Source organism: Marmota flaviventris, chromosome 6, assembly GCF_047511675.1.
Source record: "Marmota flaviventris isolate mMarFla1 chromosome 6, mMarFla1.hap1, whole genome shotgun sequence".
Taxonomy (NCBI): domain Eukaryota; kingdom Metazoa; phylum Chordata; class Mammalia; order Rodentia; family Sciuridae; genus Marmota; species Marmota flaviventris.
Window position 1 is genome coordinate 61,107,152 of NC_092503.1, and position 26,453 is coordinate 61,133,604.

The window sequence follows — 26,453 nt, forward strand, 5'->3', positions numbered from 1 at the left end:
GTTAAGATTCACCTCTTGCTCTTAAAGGCTCAGGAAGTCATGTAGCCATGATGATATTAAAAATAGCACACTCAATAAGTTCCAGTAAAATTGTAAATTCCCTTAGCATGTCAAGGTGACCTGTTACTTGGGCTCTCAACTAAATGAAGGAAAAATGGAAAACAGCAAGGGTTTAGGGGCTCATTTTCTTTTAGATTTCATAAACATCATTTTGCAGACACTGTTTAGAATAGCTATTGCTCATTCAATTGATGTTAAGAGCATTGAACTTTTTATTATGAGAATTTAGAGAAAGAGGAATAAACAGAATAATTAATGAAAAGCATTTACCAGAGGAAAAGAAAGTGCCCTCTTTCCCACTTTTCTCACCTGCCCAACTATCAGCCTCAAAGAGATTACAACCACCCTCACAGAATACCCTGGGACAGATCAAGTGGACAAGTGCCTTCATGACCAACATGACGAAAGGAATTGGAAAAGTACAGAACAATGATTTGCAAAACTTAGAGTTTCAGACTTCTGCAAAATAATATTTTTATTCATAGAAATCTGAATCTAAGGTTTTATTAATATTAGTGGGAAAACAATCTTCATTCCACACCTTCATGCGTAATCTACTACCAGTCCATAAAAGGGCTGTTAAAGTCTGCAGAGATCACTTTTTAGAAAAAGACCCTTCTATCTGCGTCAACAAAAGAACTCTTTGTACATCTGTGGAGATTCTCAGATTATGTTAGAATGGATAACAGAAAGACAAACACTTGCTAAAATATTGTCTGTTATTTCCAGACTCTCTATAGCAAAACCCAAGCCAAGCAGCACAGAGAAGCTTTAACACACTATGCATTTCAGCGGCAGCAGCTCATAGCTGCCACTATAATTACAGGTGCCGGCTGCCTTCCTCCTCAGATCTGTGGATAAAAGCCTAGGGTTGAATTTGTGTGTCAGCTGCACAGAAGATGAAACTAGTAGTCAATAAACACATACAACTCTGCATTTGACAGACAAGCTCTTATGGAATATTGAGCTAATCTACTATTCAACAATTCCTCTACACCAATTTTTTTAGGATAACAACAAAAGAAAGGATATTTTTGTATGCTTAGTAAGCACAGGGACTTTATTTTATTTAATGCCTTCAATGATCAGGTAAGTGAGGGGTTCTTATTTTCATTTCTCAAATAAAAAGTGAGATTCAAAGTCTGAGTAACTTGTCTAAGGGTCACATCTTGTAGTTGGTACATTGGCCCTGGAATCCCAATGTTTCTGAACACATTTTCGAGGCTTTTTCTAGATAAGTCTAATGGCTCCTGAAAATAGTAGACTATGAGTAACTAACTGGTTGTGAATTTTATAAAGACATCTCAAAACTGATATATGAAAATATTCAAAAAATAATTCTGTACCCACATCATTTTAGGAGGAGGTCCAATGATTAAAATTTATGATTCCATGTGGCTGTGTCTGTGCATCTGAAAATCAGAAAATACTAAAACTCATGGGCAACTTTAAATATTTTAGGGTTAACATATAAGTATAAATAGAGGAGGAATGTTTGAAGGGGGATAATATATCAAATCAGGGAACCTCTAGAATGTCTGTCTTATTAAAATGGGACTGATAACATTTGTGCTGAGGTTATACACATTCTATACGAAAATAGGAATGGTATCCACATAAAAATTCACTTTCTCAGATATGTGTGAGTAACCTTCAGGCATTTTTGCTGTACTAATATTGAAACCACATATATCTTTATAATTAGGCCAAGAGGGGTCTCCTTTCAATGATGTGGCTTCTCCCAAATACAGAACCCAGGACAATCACCTTGAATTTCCTAGTGAATAGATGTCACTATTCCTAGTGAATAGTCTGTCTCAGAGGTTGTAGCTACAAACTTTCATGCTATTTTACTAGCACCTTAGGGAGATGTACACAATATTTAAAAATATAAATTCAAATTAATAGAACAAACAAGTTCACTATTTAAAAGTACACCTCTTAAAGAAAAAGAAAAGGAAAACTGGGTAAACTCACCTAGCAAGAAACCCTGAGGAATTACCCATTTCAAAATGTTAATTGTTATATGGAAGTGGCTTTTGAAGTTCAATTTAATTTCCTGAAAGCTTCAAACAACTCTATTTCCCTACAGAAAATAATTAAGCATCAGGGATGATAATGTGATTAGCAAGTAAGACATCTGGAATTTGCTTAGCAAATCAGAAAGCAAAGAAGAGATTGCTGTTCAAACTGCTGCTACCCCCAACCCCCACCCCTTTTCTCACCTCATCAGTACTAATACTGAGGAACCATCAGAGGAAGCAAGCATAGAAGGGAAGGGCAGGACATGCCAGAAAGCCATAACCCAGCATATCTAGGAATTCATAAGTTGTTTTTGCCTCCTCTACCACTTGATCATCACTAGCCTAAAACTGTAGAGAACCTCAGAAATCTATATGTCTCCATATAAAGGTTTGCCCCTATCTCCACAGATCATGAGGCTTGTGGTTACTTGGTTACTATTTTATGCACGTTCTTGCTTCATTCCAAGAATACCTTTATACAATTGTTAATATCATTCCCATTTCCAAAATATGGAAACTAGAACTTAAGTCAGGCTCAAATTCAGGTGTAAATTTGACTGTCAACCTAAGTTCAAGAACCTATAACAGATAGATCATTTAATATATGATAAACATTGATATAATAGAAATTCAGACACTGTTAGAAATGGTTATGGAACAATACGTGGTGCCACAAAAATGCTTATAATAAGATGTTAAATGAAAAAAATTAACAAAACACGTATAGTGAGATCAAGGGCAGATGTGAAAATGCTACTGATGGTGACATAATGAGTGTAATTTAGTTTCTTTATAATTCTCTCCATATTTTCTATTTTCTTTAATGAATATTATTCATTATTTATTTTGCAACTTTCACAAACTAAATATTTTTTTTTGTTTTAATTTTAAAAAGGCAATTAATAAAAACAAAATGACAACTGTTGTAATCGATGAATAGTATAATTACTGGAGGTTTTACTTTCACTTGTATACTTCTTCCTATTTTCCAAATGTGCTACAAAGCATTACATTACAAACCACTCTCCCCCTGCCACACACAATATTTAAAATTGTAAAGAGCTCCATTCTGAAATGTTTAATTGGACACCTATTGTAGAAACTTCCAGTTGTTCTGCAATGTGCCTTCTCCATGTCTTCTATAAGGATAGACACTAAGATTTTCAGCTGGATACAATTCCTATAAAAGGCACTCAACCCTCATAAACCTATGCACTGAACAGGAAGTGTCCATTATGCTGTTGGGAAGGTGGATGAGATCACTAAAGCTCCATTTGAAATTATGAGACAGGACATACCCTAAGGATGCCAGAACAGACAGCTGGAAGCAGCATGGAGCTCAGAAAGCTTCAAATTTACCACACTATCCCTGAACTACCCAAATCTAGAGTTTAGAAAATTGAATATCTATTTTGTTTCTGTTTACATTCTGGAAGAAAGAATTTATGCTCTACCACTGAATCTGTATCCTAATTAATATTGTATCTACACACTTAAAATAATTTAGATTAGCTTTCTCAAAAAAAAGACTATTGCATATGATAAATATAAATATACCATATATGACATCACTATGATGTGACAAGAGGCTCAGCTGAGTATTTCTGGTGACAGGGGCAGTAGAGAGATTGAGCACACAAATCTCAGTCATTCTAAACTGATGTCAAGAACAGAATTTCTGAGTCAAGTCCTCAGTGGATCACATGTCTTCGAGACAGATGCAAACAAAAGACTTTGGAAATCCACTGCAGAGGCAGTCATATACCTCCCTTCATGACGGAATAAATATTTACATTTACATACTTCTCTTGCACTTGTCACATGGCTTCACAATCTTCTTTTATGTGGCCACATATACCTGTAGACTGTGATAGTCTTGATGCAAAGACCAATTCATTTTACTTTCAAATTCTTAGGGCCCAAGTCCCAAGCCCTGTGTCTAGCAGTAATAAGCATTTAAATATTTGTTATATGAATGGTTGAAAGAATGAAAAAATGTTAAAAATAATAATTTTGATTATTGGTTGCTGCTATAAACCCAGACATGAGAATATTAAAAATATATATATCTCACAATATGAAATATAAACATTAGAGAATAATCATCTTCAACTATAAACATATTAAATTTCTTAGAGTAAAAATCAGTAAGATGATTACTTAATTCTAACAAGGAATTGAAATGAAATATTGAAATAAAACCCATGAGTAGAACTTCTTGATTACTCTCAGAAAAAAAAAAAGAACAATCAGAATATCACTAGGTGTCCGTACATATTTCTAAAAATAACCATATTTTAGAAAATTTTTCGACACTTCCTCTCTCCAGGGCCTCTGCTCTCCAGGGGCCCCTGGAGCCAGGGACATCGTGTAAATAGAAAGCAAAGCAAGGAGGAGGAGTGCGTGTGCGTGTGTGTGTACCTATATATCGATATCTCTTCAGAAACGTGCGCACCATGGGTACTCGGTGAAGGAAGCAGGCCAGGGTGCGGAAGGTGGATCAAGACTTAGAGGAGGCAATTTCTTCTGTCCTGCTCAGAGAAGTGGTTGGGAAACCCAGAGTAAACTGTAAGAAACCAACATCACAAGGTAGGCAGACCTGCAACTGACCGGCAGAACAGGCCCAGTGGCCCGCCGGAGTGGTAGACACGTCACCCCAATTGGAGGAGGGGCAGAGCAGAGCCGCCACCCGCCGCACAGGCCTGCAAGGTAAGCAGACCGCACGTCCCAGAGAAGGGGCCCAGCGGCCCGCCGGCCTAGTTGAAAGATCACCCCAATTGGAGGAGGGGCACAGCCGCCGCCCGCGCCTGCAAGGTAGGCAGACCTGCAACCTGGAGAACAGGCCCAGCGGCCTGACAGCGTGGTAGACAGATCACGCCTATTGGAGGAGGGGCCAAGAGGTTGCCCGCAAGGTAGGCAGACCACGCGACCTGGAGAACGGGCCCAGTGGCCCGCCAGCGTGATAGACAGATCACCCCAATTGGAGGAGGAGCACAGCCGCCTCCCGCCCCTGCAAGGGACACTTGACAATTATACAAGAGCAATATAAATATATAGGGGGAAAATTCAATAACACAACAGTTTCACCAAGCAGAAAGAAACGCGAGCAGTATGAAAAGACAAGGAAAGAAAGGACCACAAGCAATGCAAGTCAACTCAACTTTAGAAGAGGTAATAGCTGCAGCAGATGGAATGTCAGATAAAGAATTCAGGATGTACATGCTTCAGATGATCTGGAGTCTCAAGGAAGACATTAGACAGCAAAATCAGACAATGAAAGATCACTTCAACAATGAATTACATAAACAAATCCAAGAAGCAAAGGATCAACTATACAGGGAGATAGAGGTTATAAAAAACAAACAAACAGAAATCCTAGAAATGCAGGAAGCAATAAACCAACTTAAAAACTCAAATGAGAATACTACCAGCAGAGTAGAACACTTAGAAGATAGAACATCAGACAATGAAGACAAAATATTTCAACTTTAAAAAAACATAGACAGCTCAGCGAGACTCTTAAGAAACCATGAGCAGAACATCCAAGAAATATGGGATAACATAAAGAGACCAAACTTAAGAGTCATTGGAATACAGGAAGGTATAGAGGTCCAAACCAAAGGAATGAGCAATCTGTTCAACTAAATAATATGAGAAAAAGTCCCAGACTTGAAGAATGAGACAGAATCCCAAATCCTAGAAGCCTACAGGACGCCGAACATGCAAAATCAAAAGAGATCCACACCTAGACACATTATAATGAAGATGCCCAACATACAGAATAAGGAGAGAATTTTAAAAGCTTCAAGAGAAAGGAAGCAGATTACATTTAGGGGTAAACCAATCAGGATAACAGCTGATCTTTCAACACAGACTCTGAAAGCTAGAAGATCCTGGAACAACATATTTCAAACGCTGAAAGAAAATGGGTTCCAACTAAGAATTGTGTATCCAGCGAAATTAAGCTTCAGGATGGAAGATGAAATTAAAACCTTCCACGATAAACAAAAGCTAAAAGAATTTGCAGCTAGAAAACCATCTCTTCAAAACATCCTCGGCAAAACATTACAGGAAGAGGAAATGGAAGATAACAATGAAAACCAACAGTGGGAGGTAGTACAGTAAAGGGAAAAAATAATCAAAGAGGAAAAACAAATCATGTTAAGTAACATAAATAAACAAATATGGCTGGAAGAACAATCCATATCTCAATAATAACCCTAAATGTTAATGGCTTAAACTCACCAATTAAGAAACACAGGCTAGTAGAGTGGATCCAAAAAAAAAAAAAAAGATCAAACAATATGCAGCCTACAGGAGACACATTTGATAGGAAAAGACATACATAGACTGAAGGTGAAAGGTTGGGAAAAATCATATCACTCATATGGACTTTGGAAACAAGCAGGAGTGTCCATACTCATATCAAATAAAATAGATTTCAAGCCAAAGTTAATCAAAAGGGATAAAGAGGGACACTACATACTGCTCAAGGGAACCATACACCAACAAGACATAACAATCATAAATATATATGCCCCAAACAATGGTGCAGCTATGTTCATCAAACAAACTCTTCTTAAGTTCAAGAGTCTAATAGACCATCATACAATAATCATGGGAGACTTCAACACACCTCTCTCGCCACTGGACAGATCTTCCAAACAAAAGTTGAATAAAGAAACTATAGAACTCAATAACACAATTAATAACCTAGACTTAATTGACATATATAGAATATACCACCCAACATCAAGCAGTTACACTTTTTTCTCAGCAGCACATGGATCCTTCTCAAAAATAGATCATATATTAATTATGTCACAGGGCAACTCTTAGACATTATAAAAGAGTAGACATAATACCATGCATCTTATCTGATCATAATGGAATGAAACTGGAAATCAACAATAAAAGAAGGAAGGAAAAATCATGCATCACTTGGAGAATGAACAATAGGTTACTGAATGATCAAAGGGTTATAGAAGACACCAAGGAGGAAATTAAAAAATTCTTAGAGATAAATGAAAACACAGACACAACATATTGGAATCTATGGGACACAATGAAAGCAGTTCTAAGAGGAAAATTCATTGCCTGGAGTTCATTCCTTAAAAAAAGGAAAAACCAACAAATAAATGATCTCACACTTCATTCAAAATCCTAGAAAAAGAAGAGCAAAACAACAGCAAAAGAAGTAGAAGGCAAGAAATAATTAAAATCAGAGCTGAAATTAATGAAATCGAAACAAAAGAAAGAATTGAAAAAAATGACAAAACTAAAATTTGGTTCTTTGAAAAAATAAATAAGATGGACAGACCCTTAGCCATGCTAACGAAGAGAAGAGAGAGAACTCAAATTACTAGCATACGGGATGAAAAAGGCAATATCACAACAGACACTTCAGAAATACAGAAGATAATTAGAAATTATTTTGAATCCTTATACTCCAATAAAATAGAAGACAGTGAAGGCATCGATAAATTTCTTAAGTCATATGATCTACCCAGATTGAGTCAGGAGGATATAGACAACCTAAACAGACCGATATCAATCGAGGAAATAGAAGAAGCCATCAAAAGACTACCAACTAAGAAAAGCCCAGGACTGGATGGGTATACAGCAGAGTTTTACAAAACCCTTAAAGAAGAACTAATACCAATACTTTTCAAGCTATTCCAGGAAATAGAGAAAGAGGGAGAACTTCCAGATTCATTCTATGAGGCTAACATCACCCTGATTCCTAAACCAGACAAAGACACTTCAAAGAAAGAAAACTACAGACCAATATCTCTAATGAATCTAGATGCAAAAATCCTCAATAAAATTCTGGCAAATCGGATACAAAAACATATAAATGGTGCACCATGATCAAGTAGGATTCATCCCTGGGATGCAAGGCTGGTTCAATATATGGAAATCAATAAATATTATTCACCACATCAATAGACTTAAAGATAAGAACCATATGATTATCTCGATAGATGCAGAAAAAGCATTCGAAAAAGTACAGCATCCCTTCATGTTCAAAACTCTAGAAAAACTAGGGATAACAGGAACATACCTCAATATTGTAAAAGCTATCTATGCTAAGCCTCAGGCTAGCATCATTCTGAATGGAGAAAAATTGAAGGCATTCCCTCTAAAATCTGGAACAAGACAGGGATGCCCTCTCTCACCACTTCTATTCAACATAGTTCTCGAAACACTGGCCACAGCAATTAGACAGATGAAAGAAATTAAAGGCATAAAAATAGGAAAAGAAGAACTTAAATTATCACTATTTGCAGTGAAATGATCCTATACCTAGCAGACCCAAAAAGGTCTACAAAGAAACTATTAGAGCTAATAAATGAATTCAGCAAAGTGGCAGGATATAAAATCAACACGCATAAATCAAAGGCATTCCTGTATATCAGCGACAAATCCTCTGAAATGGAAATGAGGACAACCACTCCATTCACAATATCCTCAAAAAAAAATAAAATACTTGGGAATCAACCTAACAAAAGAGGTGAAAGACTTATACAATGAAAACTACAGAACCCTAAAGAGAGAAATAGAAGAAGATCTTAGAAGATGGAAAAATATACCCTGTTCATGGATAGGCAGAACCAACATCATCAAAATGGCGATATTACCAAAAGTTCTCTATAGGTTTAATGCAATGCCAATCAAAATCCCAACGGCATTTCTTGTAGAAATAGAGAAAGCAATCATGAAATTCATATGGAAAAATAAAAGACCCAGAATAGCAAAAACAACTCTAAGCAGGAAGTGTGAATCAGGCGGTATAGTGATACCAGACTTCAAACTATACTACAGAGCAATAGTAACAAAAACAGCATGGTACTGGTACCAAAACAGGCGGGTGGACCAATGGTACAGAATAGAGGGAGGACACAGAAACCAATCCACAAAACTACAACTATCTTATATTTGATAAAGGGGCTAAAAGCGTGCAATGGAGGAAGCATAGCATCCTCAACAAATGGTGCTGGGAAAACTGGAAATTCATATGCAACAAAATGAAACTGAATCCCTTTCTCTCGCCATACACAAAAGTTAACTCAAAATGGATCAAGGAGCTTGATATCAAATCAGAGACATGGCGTCTGATAGAAGAAAAAGTTGGCTACGATCTACATACTGTGGGGTCGGGTTCCAAATTCCTCAGTAAGACACCCAGATCACAAGAGTTAATAACTAGAATCAACAAATGGGACTTACTCAAACTAAAAAGTTTTTTCTCAGCAAAAGAAACAATAAGAGAGGTAAATAGGGAGCCTACATCCTGGGAACAAATCTTTACTCCTCACACTTCAGATAGAGCCCTAATATCCAGAGTATACAAAGAACTCAAAAAATTAAACAATAAGAAAACAAATAACCCAATCAACAAATGGGCCAAGGACCTGAACAGACACTTCTCAGAGGAGGACATACAATCAATCAACAAGTACATGAAAAAATGCTCACCATCTCTAGCAGTCAGAGAAATGCAAATCAAAACCACCCTAAGATACCATCTCACTCCAGTAAGATTGGCAGCCATTAGGAAGTCAAACAACAACAAGTGCTGGCGAGGATGTGGGGAAAAGGGTACACTTGTACATTGCTGGTGGGACTGCAGATTGGTGCGGCCAATTTGGAAAGCAGTATGGAGATTTCTTGGAAAGCTGGGAATGGAACCACCATTTGACCCAGCTATTCTCCTTCTTGGTCTATTCCCTAAAGACCTAAAAAGAGCATACTACAGGGACAATGCTACATCGATGTTCATAGCAGCACAATTCACAATAGCAAGACTGTGGAACCAACCTAGATGCCCTTCAATAGATGAATGGATTAAAAAATGTGGCGTTTATACACAATGGAGTATTACTCTGCATTAAAAAATGACAAAATCATAGAATTTGCAGCGAAATGGATGGCATTAGAGCAGATTATGCTAAGTGAAGCTAGCCAATCCCTAAAAAACGAATGCCAAATGTCTTCTTTGATATAAGGAGAGTAACTAAGAACAGAGTAGGGAAGAAGAGCATGAGAAGAAGATTAGCATTAAACAGGGATGAAAGGTGGGAGGGAAAGGGAGAGAGAAGGGAAATTGAATGGAAATGGAAGGAGACCCTCATTGTTATACAGAATTACATACAAGAGGAAGTGAGGGGAAAGGGAAAAAAAATAACAAGGAGGAGAAATGAATTACAGTAGATGGGGTAGAGAGAGAAGAGGGGAGGGGAGGGGAGGGGAGAGGGGATAGTAGAGGATAAGAAAGGCAGCAGAATACAACAGACACTAGTATAGCAATATGTAAATCAGTGGATGTGTAACTGATGTGATTCTGCAATCTGTATACGGGGTAAAAATGGGAATTCATAACCCACTTGAATCAAAATGTGAAATATGATATATCAAGAACTATGTAATGTTTTGAACAACCAACAATAAAAATTATAAAAAATAAGAAACCAACATCATTAATGCAAGAAAGATTACAAGTTGATAATTTTGAAAACAAAGAAGACTTGCTCACATAAATAGGCATTTTCCCTCAGTTGTCATGTGGCTCTAGGAGGGGAAGCCAAAGAGCTGCCATTCTCCCAAATGATGCATCTTGAGAATTTGTCTCTGAACATGGAGCAAGTGAGGCTGCTGCTCTAAATTTCCAAGAAGAGGCAAGTGTATCATCCAGAGCTATCTGGTGAATGCAAGAGTCCAGTCAGCAACAAAAACAAACCTGTAAAACTGTAGAGTCCGGAGCAGGGGCACACAACTGTAATTCCAGTGGCTCAGGAGGCTGAGGCAAGAGAATTGGGAGTTCAAAGTCAGCCTCAGCAAAAGCGAAGTGTTGGGGAAAACATATAATGGCAGCAGCACCCCAGAGAAAAATCCCAACATGACGTCTAACGACCCTCTTTCTCCTCTTTGTTTCTTTCACTGGCACAAAACGTTCCCGCTGGCGCCAAAGTTCCAACCCTGCTGGTGGGAAGCCTTAGCCCCAATAAGAATTAAGTTCTTGGGCTCCGGAACTGACATATGGAAGAGCTTGCCAGTAAACCGGTGACCTGTTATCTACCTCAGTCCTGCTACCTCTCCTTAGACCTATATAAACACACAGCCTTTGGTAATAAAGTGGGAACCTCTTTGGTTAAAAAAAAAAAAAGGAAAATTTTTCATAATTACTGGAAACTTTAATTATGTCTTTCTTTGCAATTACTCTATTACTTCAATACAGTAATGAAGAACCAGACAGGACATCAATGTTAAATAAATATTTGGTTAATTGAATCAAAATTGAAGTTGAAAATAGTTGATAGGAAGTTTTCAGTATCTTCCTTCAAAACCATAACATAAACTATCTTCCTTCACAACCATAACAAATTATTACTTTTTTATGGTAAATACATTTAGCTTTATCTCTCTTAAAAACTAATCCTGGAGAAAGAGGGAGAGAGTGAGACTCTTATACTGAATAGGCTTTTTTTCTTATTAATATATACTTTGTTTTTATATTCAAATTTCATGAACTTATACATAATATACAGTATCAATAAATAAACTTGATTAGTAAACAAATTATCTCCACATCTCATTTACAAAATACAGTATTTTTAAATGATAGGTAAGAGTGTATCATTATTTATATTAAAAATTTTAATATAGTCTGGTGACCTACAAGGAAATTTAAAATGCAGGAAATTCAAAGAACCTTGGAAAATTCACTTCCACTAATATTTACTTGTGGATATTAAGTTTAGTAAAATCAGAGGTTTTACCTAATGATATGAATGAATATCCTTGTATAAATGTAAATTTACTCATTTTAATCTCTACTGTGAATACTCTTTTACAACCTATTTGTATATAAAAATATCCTACACCAATAGAAATATTTATATCCTACACCAATCAAAAGGCCAAAGTTATAGTAATTCTAGAACTAAAATTACATAAATATTAATAAAACCTACCGTGAAATTCATGCCATGCAAAAGGATTTTTGATAGATTATCTTCCAAAGAACTCAACACCACTGGATATGTTTTCTTGAAATCACACATTTACATGCTTTTGACTGATAAATTCTCTATGAAATATTCATTATTAAGAGAATTGAAATATTTTGACACATATTGCTGACCATACATGAATCCAAATAAGAAAATTTATGAGGAACAGTAAAGTTTAGTTTGAAGAGTTTCTTCAGTATTTACCTTAAAATTACCATTGGCATATGATTATGATTATTTTATTTCTTTGAAAATCTCTAATAAATCTACAGTCATCCTAGTTTTAAACTGTAATGTAAAAAAGATATCTCCTATATATAATGCTGTGTAAAATCTGCCAGATGGCAAGTTTAATTATAAGAATATATTTAATAAATTTATGTGGCTTACCTAATAATCAGTTAATATGGAAAACAATAATAATATAGACAGATAAATATCTTTTTATTTTTAATATTTTTAATATTATTTTAAAGCACATATGTGTAATTTTTGAGAATATACACCTGAAACAAATATATGAGCATTCTGGTTTAATTCTAAATATAATGTCCAAATTTCATCTGCTAGAATTATGACATAACAATGCCCCAGGGAATATAATCACACAGGTGATGATGGGGATGTAGTGGCCAGGATATTGTCCAAGAGATTTCTAGGAATACCAACTAGGCTGGCCACTGTTTTCTGCCTAAATTCTGGGCCATTATAAATTATTCAGGGCAACTTGATAAGTGCTGGTCCTCTCAATTACAGCAAATTTTTGCTAGAATTTCTTTCTGATCTATTAAAAATGATCTATTAGGGAAGTTGAAAAGGAAAAGTCCCACACCCATTCATCATCTTAGACATTATTTATAAAACAACACCTGTTTAAGCAACTGTTTAGGTTATGGGGTTGGTTATGTGAGCATGATTCTAAATGCAAAAGTTTGAAAAAGGCAATCTTTCAGTTGTTTGCTGACAGCCCCCCAACACAGTGCATTCTGTGAGGAATAATAAAATATCCAAGCCCTAATAACTATCTATAAAAATTGTTTTGAATAATCAATTCATGACAATCAACTACCAAGTCAAAAAGCTAAAGTGCCTACCCATTATAAACAGAGGAAATGTAAATTTAAAAGTCAAAAACTCCTTAGGATTATCTAGTTCAGTGCACATCCTCAACCTGCCTGAAAGTTTTGTTTCATTTTGTTTCTTTTAAGTATGGTTACTAACAGTTTAGGGATTTTTTGTTTTTGTTTTTGTTTTGTTTTGTTATTGTTGCTGTCATTTGTTTGTTTTGTTTTTTTCAATAAAGAACCAAGACCCACCTGAAAGAACTGTGCAGTTGTCAGAAAATACTTAGGAATAAATTCATTCAAAGAAATAAAAGATTTCTACATTAAAAACTATAAAACACTGGCAAAAAAGAAAAATTGAAAAAGACACAACTGCATAAGAAGATATCCCATGTTCATGGAAAAGTAAAACATCTTAAACCACAGAATAGTGTTTTACCTGCTAATGCGCAACAAAGCTCAAAATCTGATCAAGGTCTCTAGTCAATGCTTGAATTTATTTGACAATGTGCATATCTGTTACTGACCTTTTGGACAAGGCAAAACTTGATTTAGATTTTAAAATATAGTTGATTTTAGAACAGCAAAAAGAAAGGAAATGTATCTGCAGAAGAAGTTGAGGATAAGTTATAGGAACATCACTTCTATTTCCTGAGAGATCAACCCAAATTCTCAGGGAAAGATGACTAAATAAAATTCTGGTCTGGCCTTCACTCACTGGAGGCAAGAACTCAAAACTACTATTATACACTCTTAATATCAGCTGTGCTGTGACTCAGGCTGCTTCCAGGAGTGGGAGAGTCTAGAATCAGGTTTAAAATAGGAGAGCATTTTTCCAGCATTTAACGCATTCTTCCAGTAGATTAACATAAAAATCCAGAGACTTCCTCTTTTCCAACTCACATCTTTGCAAATTACCTAATTACTCAAAAAAATAACCTCAGCAGCTATAATTTTTTCTAATATACCTCACATTCTAAAATTTAAGAAAATAAATTTCCAAATATGAATTAAATTGTAAATATAATACTCTTTTTTCAAATGGTTCCTTGAATTCTCTGATATGATTTCATTGCTTGGAAGAATGGGGGTTCTCCTGTCTCATTTTCCCCCTACCTGTCTCTATGCTAAGCCCCAAAACACTGTATCATATCCTTTATAATAGAACCAAAAGTTAGCTTAAAGGCATTTATTTTATGGAAGAATAGTGAGGCTGGAGGTTTAGGGTGGCAACATAGTCTGTTCTCCCTTAAAGAGTAAGGCCCAGAAAGATTGCATAGACAGCTCCTTGATGAAGCAGCCAATGTAACCATAGAAAAGTGTCCAATTATACATTTCAAGCAATTGCAGCATATCAGAAAGTTCTTGAAACTTTCCTGAGTCAACACAAATGGGCAAAATTCAGTCACTGGCATGTCTTTAAACTTTGCATAACAACTAAAAGTTTATCATATGCAACTGAAGGATGAAGTATATATGAAATCAGGCATGTTTCAGAAAATGTTTGTGTACATAAACCAGAACTATGTACTTATAAAATAGAGAAAAAATTTAAAGCACAACACTTGGAATGACTGCTTTGCTAATTACTTTTAGGGATTTCTTTTTTGTCTTTACTTTTAGGGATTTCTTTTTTCCCACTTATTTCCTGGATATTTGAGAATAACAACAAAAGTCTTGTATAAAAAAGAAAAATAAATCAAATTGCATAGAACTATTTAAACAAAAGAAAGTTTATTCTCAACTTGTTTGTAATAGTTTCAGGTGCATTCCAAGAAATACTATTCAGTAACTTAGAAAAGCAGTTTGTCTTAAAAGTTTATGTACAATTTAAGAGATTGAATAAGCAGTGCATAGTGGCACATGCCTATAATCCCAGCTCTTGAGGCTGAAGCAGAAAGATCACAAATTCTGTGTCAGTCTGACAATTTAGCAAGATCCTGTCTCAAAACAACAACAAAAAGAAAAGGGCTGAGGATGTAGTTCACTGGCAGAGCATCCCTAGGTTCAATCTCCAGTGCTCTTCCTCCCAAAAAAGAAAAGAAACAAAAATTGAAAAAAAATTTGAGAGAATACAAAAATACAAAGTAAATAAACAACCACAATTTCAAAGAATTTTTTTTTTTGCTAATAATCTCAGAGCTCTGGAGAGATTCCTATTAATTCTGAAATTATCTTATTAGTTAAACAGATGGAAAGTAATACTCATTCTTCAGAAAAGAAAGTCAAAGATTAGTGAGATTTAATTAGTTTTCCTGATTTATAATTACTATATGACAAAGTCAGAAGTAAAATCTGTATCTGTACTAAATTCAGGATCTGAGGCAATGATTTCATCTAGAATTAGAAAAATATTACTAATTATGAACCCATTCTACTGAAAATGTTTTTAATTTTAGTTTAATCTTAAATTCTGATTAAAAAGAACTTTATTACATAATAAAAAATAAAAATTATATGCATGATTATTAATTATATTTACAAGTAAATATATAATATTTCAGTTAATAGAGCTCCCTTGGAACCAGGAATAAAACACTGAGAATTTCTTGGAGGTAATTTATTGTATCCCTCAAAGAAGCAAATAGTACTTTTAAAGTATCTTCCAATGGATTTTCCTTGAAACTAACTCATACTTTTCTTTGCTTAATCATTTGATCTGGCCATGTGCTAAGAAGACATTCCTTTATCTTCCTTCAGAATTTGCTTAGGAAGTATCAGAATGATGCTTGATTTTTGTATGTTAACCTGATTGCACCATGAGGTACCCAGATATTTGGTCATTCATTATGCATGTCTGTGAGGGTGCTTCTGAATGAGATTAGCATTTGAATCTTGAATCAAAAACTCAAGAAGCAGATTGTTCTTACTAATATGGGATCGTTTTATCTGCAGACTATGATTAAGACAATCTGTAATCTCAGACAAAGATTTTTTTTTTGTATTTGTGGAAAGCAAAATCATGGCCATGTCCAACCTAGAAAAGTGTTGTACAACTAAGCCACAACCTCATTCCACAAGGACTTCTTAAAGGTTTCAATGATCAACAACATAGAGGGGTCCTTTGCTTGCATTTCAGTAATAAGAGAAAAGAGATGCATCTGTTCTTCATAAAATGCTAGCACTGGACCACAAAAATCACTGGACTGCCTGTTGCAGACCAAAGACTTTCCTGTATGTAAACTCCTACACACAGGAGTTTAAACCCTGCAATCTAAATATAAACTCTATAAAAGTGAGGCCTTCTTTATAAGCTGGTCCACTGTCTCAAAGCTCAACTTCTTAATTTATACCCAAGTTCCTTTGGGGGGGCTAAGCCTTCCACCAATAATGCATTTCTCCCTTCCCTTTCCTATCACACAGTTTTTTCCCAGGCCCCAGTTAGAGTCCCATCACTCCTGTAAAAATTCAATCTCCTTTAAAGAATAATTGTATATATTCTTTGTATTGCACAATTGGTATTTAATATGAATATATCTTTTCTCTTTTACTGGATTACAAATTCCTTGAGATCAGAAATTGGGTCTTAGAAATCTATTTTCAAGATGCATGAAACATAGTATGTACTCAATTACATTTGTTGAATTAATTGATGTGACAGAAGTTTTGATCACCGCGAAAAGAGGACTTGGCAGGCATGGGGAATTGATAGGAAGAGAACTGCTGGAGTAAAAGAGAAACCAAGCGATGAGATAAGTCCTATGAAAGTAAAGAAGGGGGAAAGAAAGTAGACAAATGCCTAAGGTAGTAATCGAAACCTATGGTTCTTCCTAAAACTAATGTAAAGCACAGGGAAACAGAGGCTATCCTGAAAATAAAAGCATAATTCAGAAAAAAAGCATCACTAGATTGGCAGTTAGGGTAATTGTGTTTGGGTCTAAAATTGGACACTAAATAGTTGTGACTCAGAACTATATAACTGCTTTTGGCAAGTCATCTCTAAACTTAGGTTATTAGACTTGTTGATCTCTAAAGTCCTCTTTGGATTAGATAATCTAGGATCCTCTACTTTTCATTCATCTTGAGAGTACTCCTTTCATTTCTTCTGGAGAGAGAGGGACCTAAACACACTAAGAGTTATGATGCACCAAATGCAGAAGATTCAGTAAGTAAAAAGAAAGGCAGGATCAAAAGGACAAAGTAACATAGACCATATATCTATGAATATACTGAAACTTCAGAAACAGAATTCTTTAATATCTGCTTTGTTTATTTGATCACTTTAGCCAGGCAATATTCCCAGAGTGATAGGTCAACAACTTAGAATGAGAATGAACTGGAGACAGAAATGAAAGCTACTTATTTTAGTTCAATGATGAAAAATTAGATGACTGATTTAAAAGGAGGTAAAAAGCATTAAGGATCTTTCTGATTGAGAGGAAGTATTCCAATGTAAGAATATCATCAACATCATATTTAAAATAATCAGATAGCTCAAAGATTTGGACTAATACAAGCAAACAAAAAAAATTCACAAAGTACTGAGATATCTAGCAGTAAATATAGAACAGACTATGTATCAAATGTCATTAACTTCTCTCTTTTCTCAGCCTCCCATTCACATCAGTGTTAATCACTCAGCACTCCCTTAGGCACCCAGTTTCTCTTTGGTATCTGAGCATCTCTGTCACACACAGAATCGATTGATCTAATAAACTCATCCTAACTCTATAGTCTTGGGACTATGTGCTCTCTCTTCCAGAATATATTTGTTTTAAAACAGGTCATGGGAGACAGCAAATGCTGAACCAAAAAAAAAAAAGACTGATAGAATTAGATGTATCTGCAGGGAAAATATCTGAAAGACACAATCTCCCCAGATGCTTTTGGATCTTCACATGTGGCCCTGCTGTCTAGTGACCCAGCTCTACAAAATCCAGAAGAGAATGTTCAGTTTCTCATTAAGGAAATAAAGGGCTTAAATTAATCTGTAGACATAAACCTAAGTACCACATGCTATATTTGAATACTGCTGTCATTGAACAGGAGACTCAAAGTCCAAATGCAAAACTAAAATGAATAATAAAAATCCTACAGGAAGGTTTTCAGAGTCTTCTTTAATCTTGCACTCACATTATCATGGATAAATTTTATCAGATTAGCTAACTGTCCCTTTGAAAATATAAAAATATAAAGTGGCCCTAAGAGTATGTAGCAAATAAGCTTTACTCATTTATGGATCAATGAGAAAGAAGACAAGCCTTAGAGAGAAAGCCTTAGAGAACCTTCTGAATGTGGGCTAAGCTGGAAGGTGAAAACAGGTGACCTCAGGGCCACATTCATCCTGATAAATGCTTTTGGTTTGCCCAATTTGAGTTTTTTAAAAAGTCTTCAAAATTGTGTATAATTAAAATTAGTAAGATTTTCATGTGAAAATTTGTGTTTCAGGTCTATCTGGAAATATCAAAGGATCTGTCAACATCAAGTAGTCAATTTCACATGACAAGAGACAGTTAAATGAATAATCTCACAAGAGACTGAGGTTTGGCTTTTACCTGGAACTGACTGTACCTGGATTTTTCCAATGTAGAGCAAGAAATTGCCCTTTTTCGGGAAGGCAAAGGAATTTGAATGAACTAAAATATTTAATATGATTGCAAAAGTTTTAGCGAGGAAAAAATCAGGATTACAAAGACAATATTAAATACCTTGATAGTTATTATTGTATTAAAACTGCAGAAAAAAAATATTCCTTTACTATCTGTAAACTTTCTCTACTATAAAAAGCTTTGTTTATAAGAAAAAAAATTATCAGTATCAAAACTTTCAGAGAAAAGTAAAATCTAGGTTATTTTTTAAGTTGCAGAAAAGAAAGAATTTATCTTTGACACCCTCAACACACTGTACACACTCAAAGATTCAAAATGTCATTTGCTTTTAAAATGAAAGAGATCTTTAATTCCATTTATTAAGTCAGCTCTTAAAAATATTTCCTTATTGAAACTTGGTCCTAAACCTAGGTTCACAGTACACGATGAAGGTCTCAAGAAGGCTTATTTAACCTACATTAAATCTTGATAATGCATTAATGAGTCTTTTAAAGGGATAATTTTAATTCCCCAATCTTCAACCATAAAGACTATATAGTGCTAATCTGCCTTGCCCTTTCAATTAAACTTGTTAAGGGCGTTCTATTTAGTCAGCACCCTGAATAGGCCATTAAAATTCTTGTTCAGTAAGAGTTGTGTTCAGTGCTCTGTTGTTTTAAATTCCATTAAATCCAAATGGTCTTTATCACCCCATGACCACTGTGACTTCAATCAGCCAATTTAATTACCTTACAAAATTGTCAGCAGAAGCAGCAAAGAAAAACAGGAAGCCCTATGACGTTATCAGATTGAAACCTTCCTCTTCAGTGTTTAATCTAGACTAGTCAATAATGATGATGTGCACCTACTTCCTTCCATTTCATCGGCTTTTGACCTTCCCTTTCATGCTAAGATTGAGGGTTTAAGATTCTTTTGGAGGACTTCTAATACTTTGATAAGTGGACTACAAATTGAAAGTCCTTAGAAGATAAAGCTTCACTACCCAAATGAAAAACAATCAACACTTATATTTCAATATATTATACTATGCTACTGAGAAGGTCTCCTGCATACCCCAAGTTCTATGCATGCAGTGGACTAATGATTTATGCATAATACATTTGAAAGAAAGTGAACTACTTTGGGCTCTGATGATGCTTTGAAATTTCTAGGAAATAAGTGTAACTGGGGCTACAGTGTATAACACAACAAAATCTGAAAACCATAAGGAGAAAAGAAAGTAATTTCTACCACATTAACCCTAAAATTTTTCCACAAAGAGCAAAACATTTTATTTATCAGAAATCATGATAACAAAATGGCATAAAAGATTATGTCACCATATCATAGACAACACTTAATTTTATGGGGAATAGACTTGAAAAGGCTTTGATAATCAATGAGACATTCTCATTTGATCTTTGATATTTTCCTCCTTTGTGTGAAACGAATTTACATTAACTTTCCTGTGCTGAGTAAATGTTGAAACAGTGTCATCTGAGGATTCAGGGAATGAACACACTACAATGATCACTTGCATTAAACCCAAAACCAAAACTTGTCTCAAAAACAGTCTCTGAGGGATGGGATTGTAGCTCAGTGGTAGAGTGCTTGCCTAGCATGTGTGAAGCACTAAATTCGATCCTCAGCACCATATAAAAATAAATAAAATGTGTTGAGTTTCCTGTGCCTGGGTGGAGGAGTGGTATTTCTACAGGACAGAAAGATCTCTCTTCAGTCATTTTCTGAAAGGATTGCTCCTCTGTTGGTGGATCACATAAGATAATTATTTAAGACTTTAAGAAAAAGCAAGAACTTATGGGGAAAACTGATTTAAAAAAAAAAAAAAAGGTGTGCCTGTTGTGTTGGCGATTTTGGAAAAGATCTCCCTCTCTTGCATTCCAGAGCTCAACTGAGCAGGTGTTGGGTTTTATCTGTTGCAGATAGTGGCGTATATCACTTCCCCATCCCCGCCTCCCAAGAGTCAGTTTTCCTGCTTCCAGATGTAAGGCCACTCCTCCCTCCCGCCCACTTCACTTCCCAAAGGAAGAAAAATCTCTTTCAAAGAACTTGTGGAGAGTGGCAGCTTTCAAGCTCAGTCAATTCATTCACATTCCTCGATGGTGCAATACGTCTGCTACCAATTATTATATCTGGGAGCACATGGGATGCCCAGAAGAATAGGGGAGTTTCCCTATGAACACTTTCCGTTGCTTTTCACGTACTGGGTTTTATCTTGTGCGCCACCCCTGACCTGGGTGGCGGCCTCCACCTTTGGTGAGTGTGAAGGGCGGTGACTGCACGCTGTGAGGTGGACGCATGGCCCATGTGCAGTGTCTAAGAGATCCCAGCGCTTTGGGGAGGGAAGATGGCATATCGCAAATCTTTTAAGATAGCCGCTCTACCGGCTTCCTCAAAAGTTCGGTCGCAACATCAGAAGGTAAGAAAGTGACCTCCCATATACTCAGCTCCTAGAAAAGAACTATCTTGGAAAACTGCCCAGAAGTTTGAAATAAAGTTTAGGTTGATGGCTTTGCTCCTAGTTTTCTAAATTCCAATTCGTGTCAAGGCTGAATAATAATTTGATCTGGAAGATCAGAAACATAATGCTTCGGAGGGGGGCGGTGATTCCTTAAAGATGATGCTTAAACATCATCTTCCCAGACTGAGAGCCGGGATGCCAGCCCGGTGCAGTGCCTGAGGGGGCTTCTAAGATTTATTCGCGCTTCCCGGGGTGAGGGTCCGAGCAGACCCAGAAGGCGGAAGAGAAGGACCCTCTAAAGCAACAAAAGAAGAAACATTAAAAGCCCAGTTGCGGCTTTGGACCCGGAGACTGGAATTAAGGGCCACACCCCCTCGGACAGAAGGATCTCGCCTCCTCCGCCCTCCACAGCAGCGAACCCGGCCTGGAGCAGCTGCGGAGGAACAAAGGTGCCTCATTTACATAGCGCTGGGGCGCGCCGGGACGCGCGGCACAAGAGGCGCCTGGGCTCGGGAGAGGCCTGCCTCGGGGAGTTGCAGGCTGGGCTCCCAGAAAAGCCACGGCGAACGTCTGAGTTGGCCTGGGACAGGGGAACTAAGATGCATCTAACCCCACAAAAACATGCCCGCTGGGTGGGCGCCGGGGAGAAGCCAAGTTGCGCTGACTCTGGATCCAAGGCAGTGGAAGGGCCCAATCCGGAGAGAGGCGCCCACCCTTTCGCCTGCGCGTCTGCAGGTGACCCTTGACTAGCCCTCTGGTGCTTTATTCACTGCACCCGGCTGCCTTAAAGCTTTGGGAAAGAACCCTGGGTCAGCACCCAGAAGGTGTTTGCCGAGCCGCTGCTGAAGAGCAGGCCACAGTGCGCAGCCTGGCGGGAGTCAGGCCTCCCGTGGGAAGGAGGCGTTCCTGGGAGGAACTGCAAAGTTTTCTTGGGCACTAGGAAAGAGTAACGTTGCAAAGTCGGAAACTTGCTTCGCGAGGGCGTGTGTGCCCACTGTACTGTGGTGTGTGTCGGGGCGGGGGAGAGGGGAAAAGGCAATGAGAGAAAGGGGAAAAGGTTAAGGGAGGGGAAGACGCTGCGCCAGCAGAAATGGGCGGGGAAGAGAAAGTATGCTGCGAGGGTCTGCACCCTGAATGGGGGCTGCTCCTAGCTCCACTAGCGGTGATAGGAGGAGACAGGGTAGAGTCACAGTTCCAATAGAGACAAGGGGAAGGACTGTACAGAGCTCCTGAGGGTGGATTTCCACAGTCAACGAGGAAGGGGATGCTGGCGTGGCCGCCAGGCAGGGCTTCACGGTTGCCATAGTGCCGCGGCGGAAGCGCCTGGCGCTTGGCAGCTAGTAGCCTCCCGGGGGTGAAGGATGGAAGGACTCTATAGGCTGCCCTTTCCCCCAGGGAGGCGGCGGGCCCCACCAGCACCCAAATGCCTGCCACCGCCCAAGAGCAGCTGCTGTACTACCATCCCCGACCCTTTTTCTTCCAGGGCACAGGGCCTGGGTTGAGGCACTGGCTCGTCTTTAGAGCCAAAGTTGAAAATAATCACTCTCGAATAACTTATACTCTCTTAACCAACCATCCAATCCACTCAGAATGTTTTCCACAGAAGAAAATAAAACTCCCACCGTTGCACCAAAATAGTCCAGACAGGGAAATGTTCCAGTGATTACAATGTACACACTCCTTCCCCACAACTCAGGTCAGGTATCAGAGAAAATAGATCTCCACGTGGAAGATGTTTAAAGTTAATATAAAAAATAGCAAGTTATTTAGAGACTGACTCTTGGTTTAGGGTATCAAGGTACTAGTGTGGAGGTCTTTTCCTACTACCCTATTTCTTAAGAGTATTCTTAGTTAGAGTTAGTCTAGGAAAATGTATTTTTGTGTATGTGTCAGCTCTTTTGGAAAGCTGCTATACACTGTGCTACAGTCGCCAAGATTTTTAATATGAAGATATGAAATGATCAGCGAATGTAACAATCTAATGATTCAGCAAATATTGTGCTGCAAGACCAGAGCAGCAATAATTAAATCTTTAGAGTATTGGTGTCAGTTTTTGGCTCCAAGTCCTGCCCCCCACCACCCCGTCCAAAAACACTAATTCACACTTATTCACAAAAACACACCACAAGATTCCTCAGAATTCTACATAATACTCAAAATTTCGCGCAAAACTATCACACAGTAGCACTTACCATATTTGAAGTAGAACTGCTGAAAACACAATTTCCAATAATATAGGGACCTGTTTAAGCCTCTCCAAAGAAATAAGCATTCCTGTAGATGCTTGTTGCTAAGAGCAACATACTTAAGTACCATCTAAAGACAAGAAGAAAACAGGGAAACTACATCTAAAACCTATTGTTTCTTTCATCATTATCAGCCTTCTTGACTACATATGTCTATAAATGTGTCTATTGAAGTGAAAGGTGAGGTTCCCTTTTCTAACATGTGAAAGGACCTCTACCTTATTTCTACAGATTCTATGACAGTTCATGTAAAACACACACACACACACACACACACACACACAGGAAAAATAGAAGATGCTGTTGGTGTTACAGAAGATTCAAGCAATCATCCTTTGCTTTAAGTTGTACTTAACAACTTAATGCATCCACTTTTATTTCAAAGACATACACTCAGAAATATATGGTTTGGTGCACTCTTTCGTCTAAATCCACTCAAACTGACAAAAGAGGCGCCTCAGTGTAAGCGTTTACCCTGTTGGCTTCCTCCTCTCTTGCCCCTACCTACTTTAGGGAACTTTATCTAATTCAGCTTCTTACTAAAAACTCCAGTGGCCATGAAGAGCAGCTGAACCTTCCTACACTTAATTTCCTCTAAGCAAACCTGACCAGGGCTTGCACTGGAGTCCCACTGTTGAGATTTTTCTTCAAGCTCCAAAGAAACCTTGATTCCTAGGAAAGCAATAAATTCTCCTAAAATGTAACTATCTCAGGTCTTTTATCATGCCAGAGTGAAATAAAGATGCACACTAGACCCAGTACACAATTTTCTTACCCCCCTATCCCCAGTTACTACCATACATCATCTATTAGTCCAGGACTCAGAGAAAAGCTGTGAACAGACTCATCAAGTTAAACAAACAAACAAAACTGTCTTATGGCTATTTCACTCCAACTGAGCAGAGTCCTCCCCTTAAGGAAAGCCTTGAATTTTAGGATACTTTTTAAAGCTTCGCAACCCAATAAGGACACCACAAGCTAAGAAAGCTTTGGAGTAATAGAAAAAGCTCTCCGACAAAAGAAATCAAATGGGCTAGCGCCTTTCTTTTGCACGTGAGGACTTGGTCTGGGCGGAAGTGGACAGAAGCAACTCCCCAGAGTTACCAGACACTAATTCATCAGCTCTGCAAGCTAAGAGGCTTGCAGCTCTGGCGCTCACTTTTGCTCTGACCTCGCAGCCCTCCGAGCCAGAAAGGCTCTGGGGGAGACAGGCAGACGCGGAGGCTGGTGGAGCCCTTAGCGTCATCACCATCTCTCTGGCTTGCTACTGTGGAGAGGTGAATGCAGCGACCACTACCATACATTGACATTCCCTTCACCTTCCCGCGGCTAAAAATAAAGATACAAGAAAATAAATGAAAGCACAAGGGTTCTTTAAAACCGGGAGGCATCAGAGCAGTGAGTAGGTTGGAAAGCACGGAGCCCACCGCCAGCCTGAGTGAACCCGCCTGTTTACATCCGGCTGCCTCGGAGCCGGATGCCCGCCCGGCAATGGGGATGGGAAATCTTACCAAATCTTAATACATGTGTAGTTCCTTGAGAATATCCAATCCACAGTAAACAGAGCAGGAGTTTAATGGAGCGCCTGAAGACTAGATTACTTAGAATCGGGGAAATAATCTTCATGGTGTTTCTGTGCCTACACGCGCGGCACCCACTTCCCCGATCTAGCGTTTGGCTCCCGGTTCGGGCTGGAATGAGGATGCGTCGAGTGGTAGCCGCAGACACGATCACGGCATGGTCACAGAAAGAGGAAGGAGTCTCCGCTTCCCAAACCCATTAGCAATCGCTGCATGTTCTTCACTCACTGCGCCAAGGAGCAATCTTCCACTGCAAGGGATGGTGGGACATCCATGTTAGTCGGGGAGCATCCGGCAGAAATCCAGCACGCACACCCACAATGTCCGGCCGCGCGAGCCTAGGGATGCAAAAGAGGAGCAAAATCAATAGGAAATCCAGCCTTGGATATGGACGAAGTGTTGAGGGCTTGACAGTCCCAGTACAAAAGCCGCTTTGCTCGCAAAGGTTTTGCCAGGCCCTGTTCTACTGCACTGCTGCACAGCTTCTGACGTGAAGCCAAGATTAAGTGAGAAAAATTGAGATCGCTGCTCGCCTGTTAAGGCTCCCTGCCAGTGAGCTTCCCAATATCTATTATGCAACCGATCTGATAGCCCGCCTTGAGTTGTAAGAAAGAAGTCGGGATTTATTTACGTGATGAAAATTGCTTTGATTTTTCAATAAGACACTACTAAGAGAGTGACTGGTGTGTGCAAGCAGACTTCTTAACAATCAACTGATGAATTTTAATAAATGACTAGCTAAGTCAAAGAAGTCACTTTGCCTAGAAATTGCAAAGAAGAAGAAGAAGGAGGAGGAGGAGGAGGAGGAGGAGGAGGAGGAGGAGGAGGAGGAGGAGGAGGAGGAGGAGGAAGAGGAGGAGGAGGAGAAAAGAAAATATAAAGAAAGAAAGAAAGAAAGAAAGAAAGAAGAGAAAAGCTCTAAGGAATTTATTGCAAATCTAACTTGTGGATAGGTTGAAAGAATTGCTTATACTTTTTAAAATTTTGACTAGGAATGAATATAGAGTGGGATGCAATTGTAGAGGTAAATGTAGTTTTTAAAAACTTGAGTTAAGCATTTCTTGATTACTAACCAGAGTAAAGAGAGATTTCTTCAAGTGAACTTTTAGGGGAGAAATGTTAACTTAAAATGAGAATATTATATTTCCCCACTCACTATAGCTCATATAAAATAATTGTACATATATAAAAGACAATAAAGTTTTAATTCATGAAGCAAACTCCAAAAGACTTCTATGCTAAAAAAAAAATCCTATTTTGGTTTTTGGATTTTTTTTTCTTTAAACGGTGGAATATGGGATCATAGCTTGATCAACATTGAGTGTCAGACTTTGTCTCAAATAATCTTATTATTTGTTAGTTTTCTGTTGGGAACACTTAGAGTGTCCTCTCTAGGCTTGCATAAGTAGCAATTTAGAGGAAACAGTAAATATTTTTTATCACTGAAATAAGTAAA

The 26,453-nt window shown here is 37.8% G+C and overlaps 1 protein-coding gene across 3 annotated transcripts in view; it reads right to left on the bottom strand.

The window, feature by feature from the left end:
* Grik2 (glutamate ionotropic receptor kainate type subunit 2) overlaps positions 1 to 25,169 on the bottom strand; it is a 677,012-nt gene extending 651,843 nt beyond the window's left edge. For all 3 annotated transcript variants that reach the window (XM_027928184.2, XM_027928185.2, XM_027928187.2), the window contains exon 1: positions 24,929 to 25,169. In XM_027928184.2, the coding sequence (XP_027783985.1) occupies positions 24,929 to 25,043 (115 nt within the window). In that variant the 5' untranslated portion in view covers positions 25,044 to 25,169. The remainder of the gene's footprint in view (positions 1 to 24,928) is intronic.
* Positions 25,170 to 26,453: the final 1,284 nt, after the last annotated feature.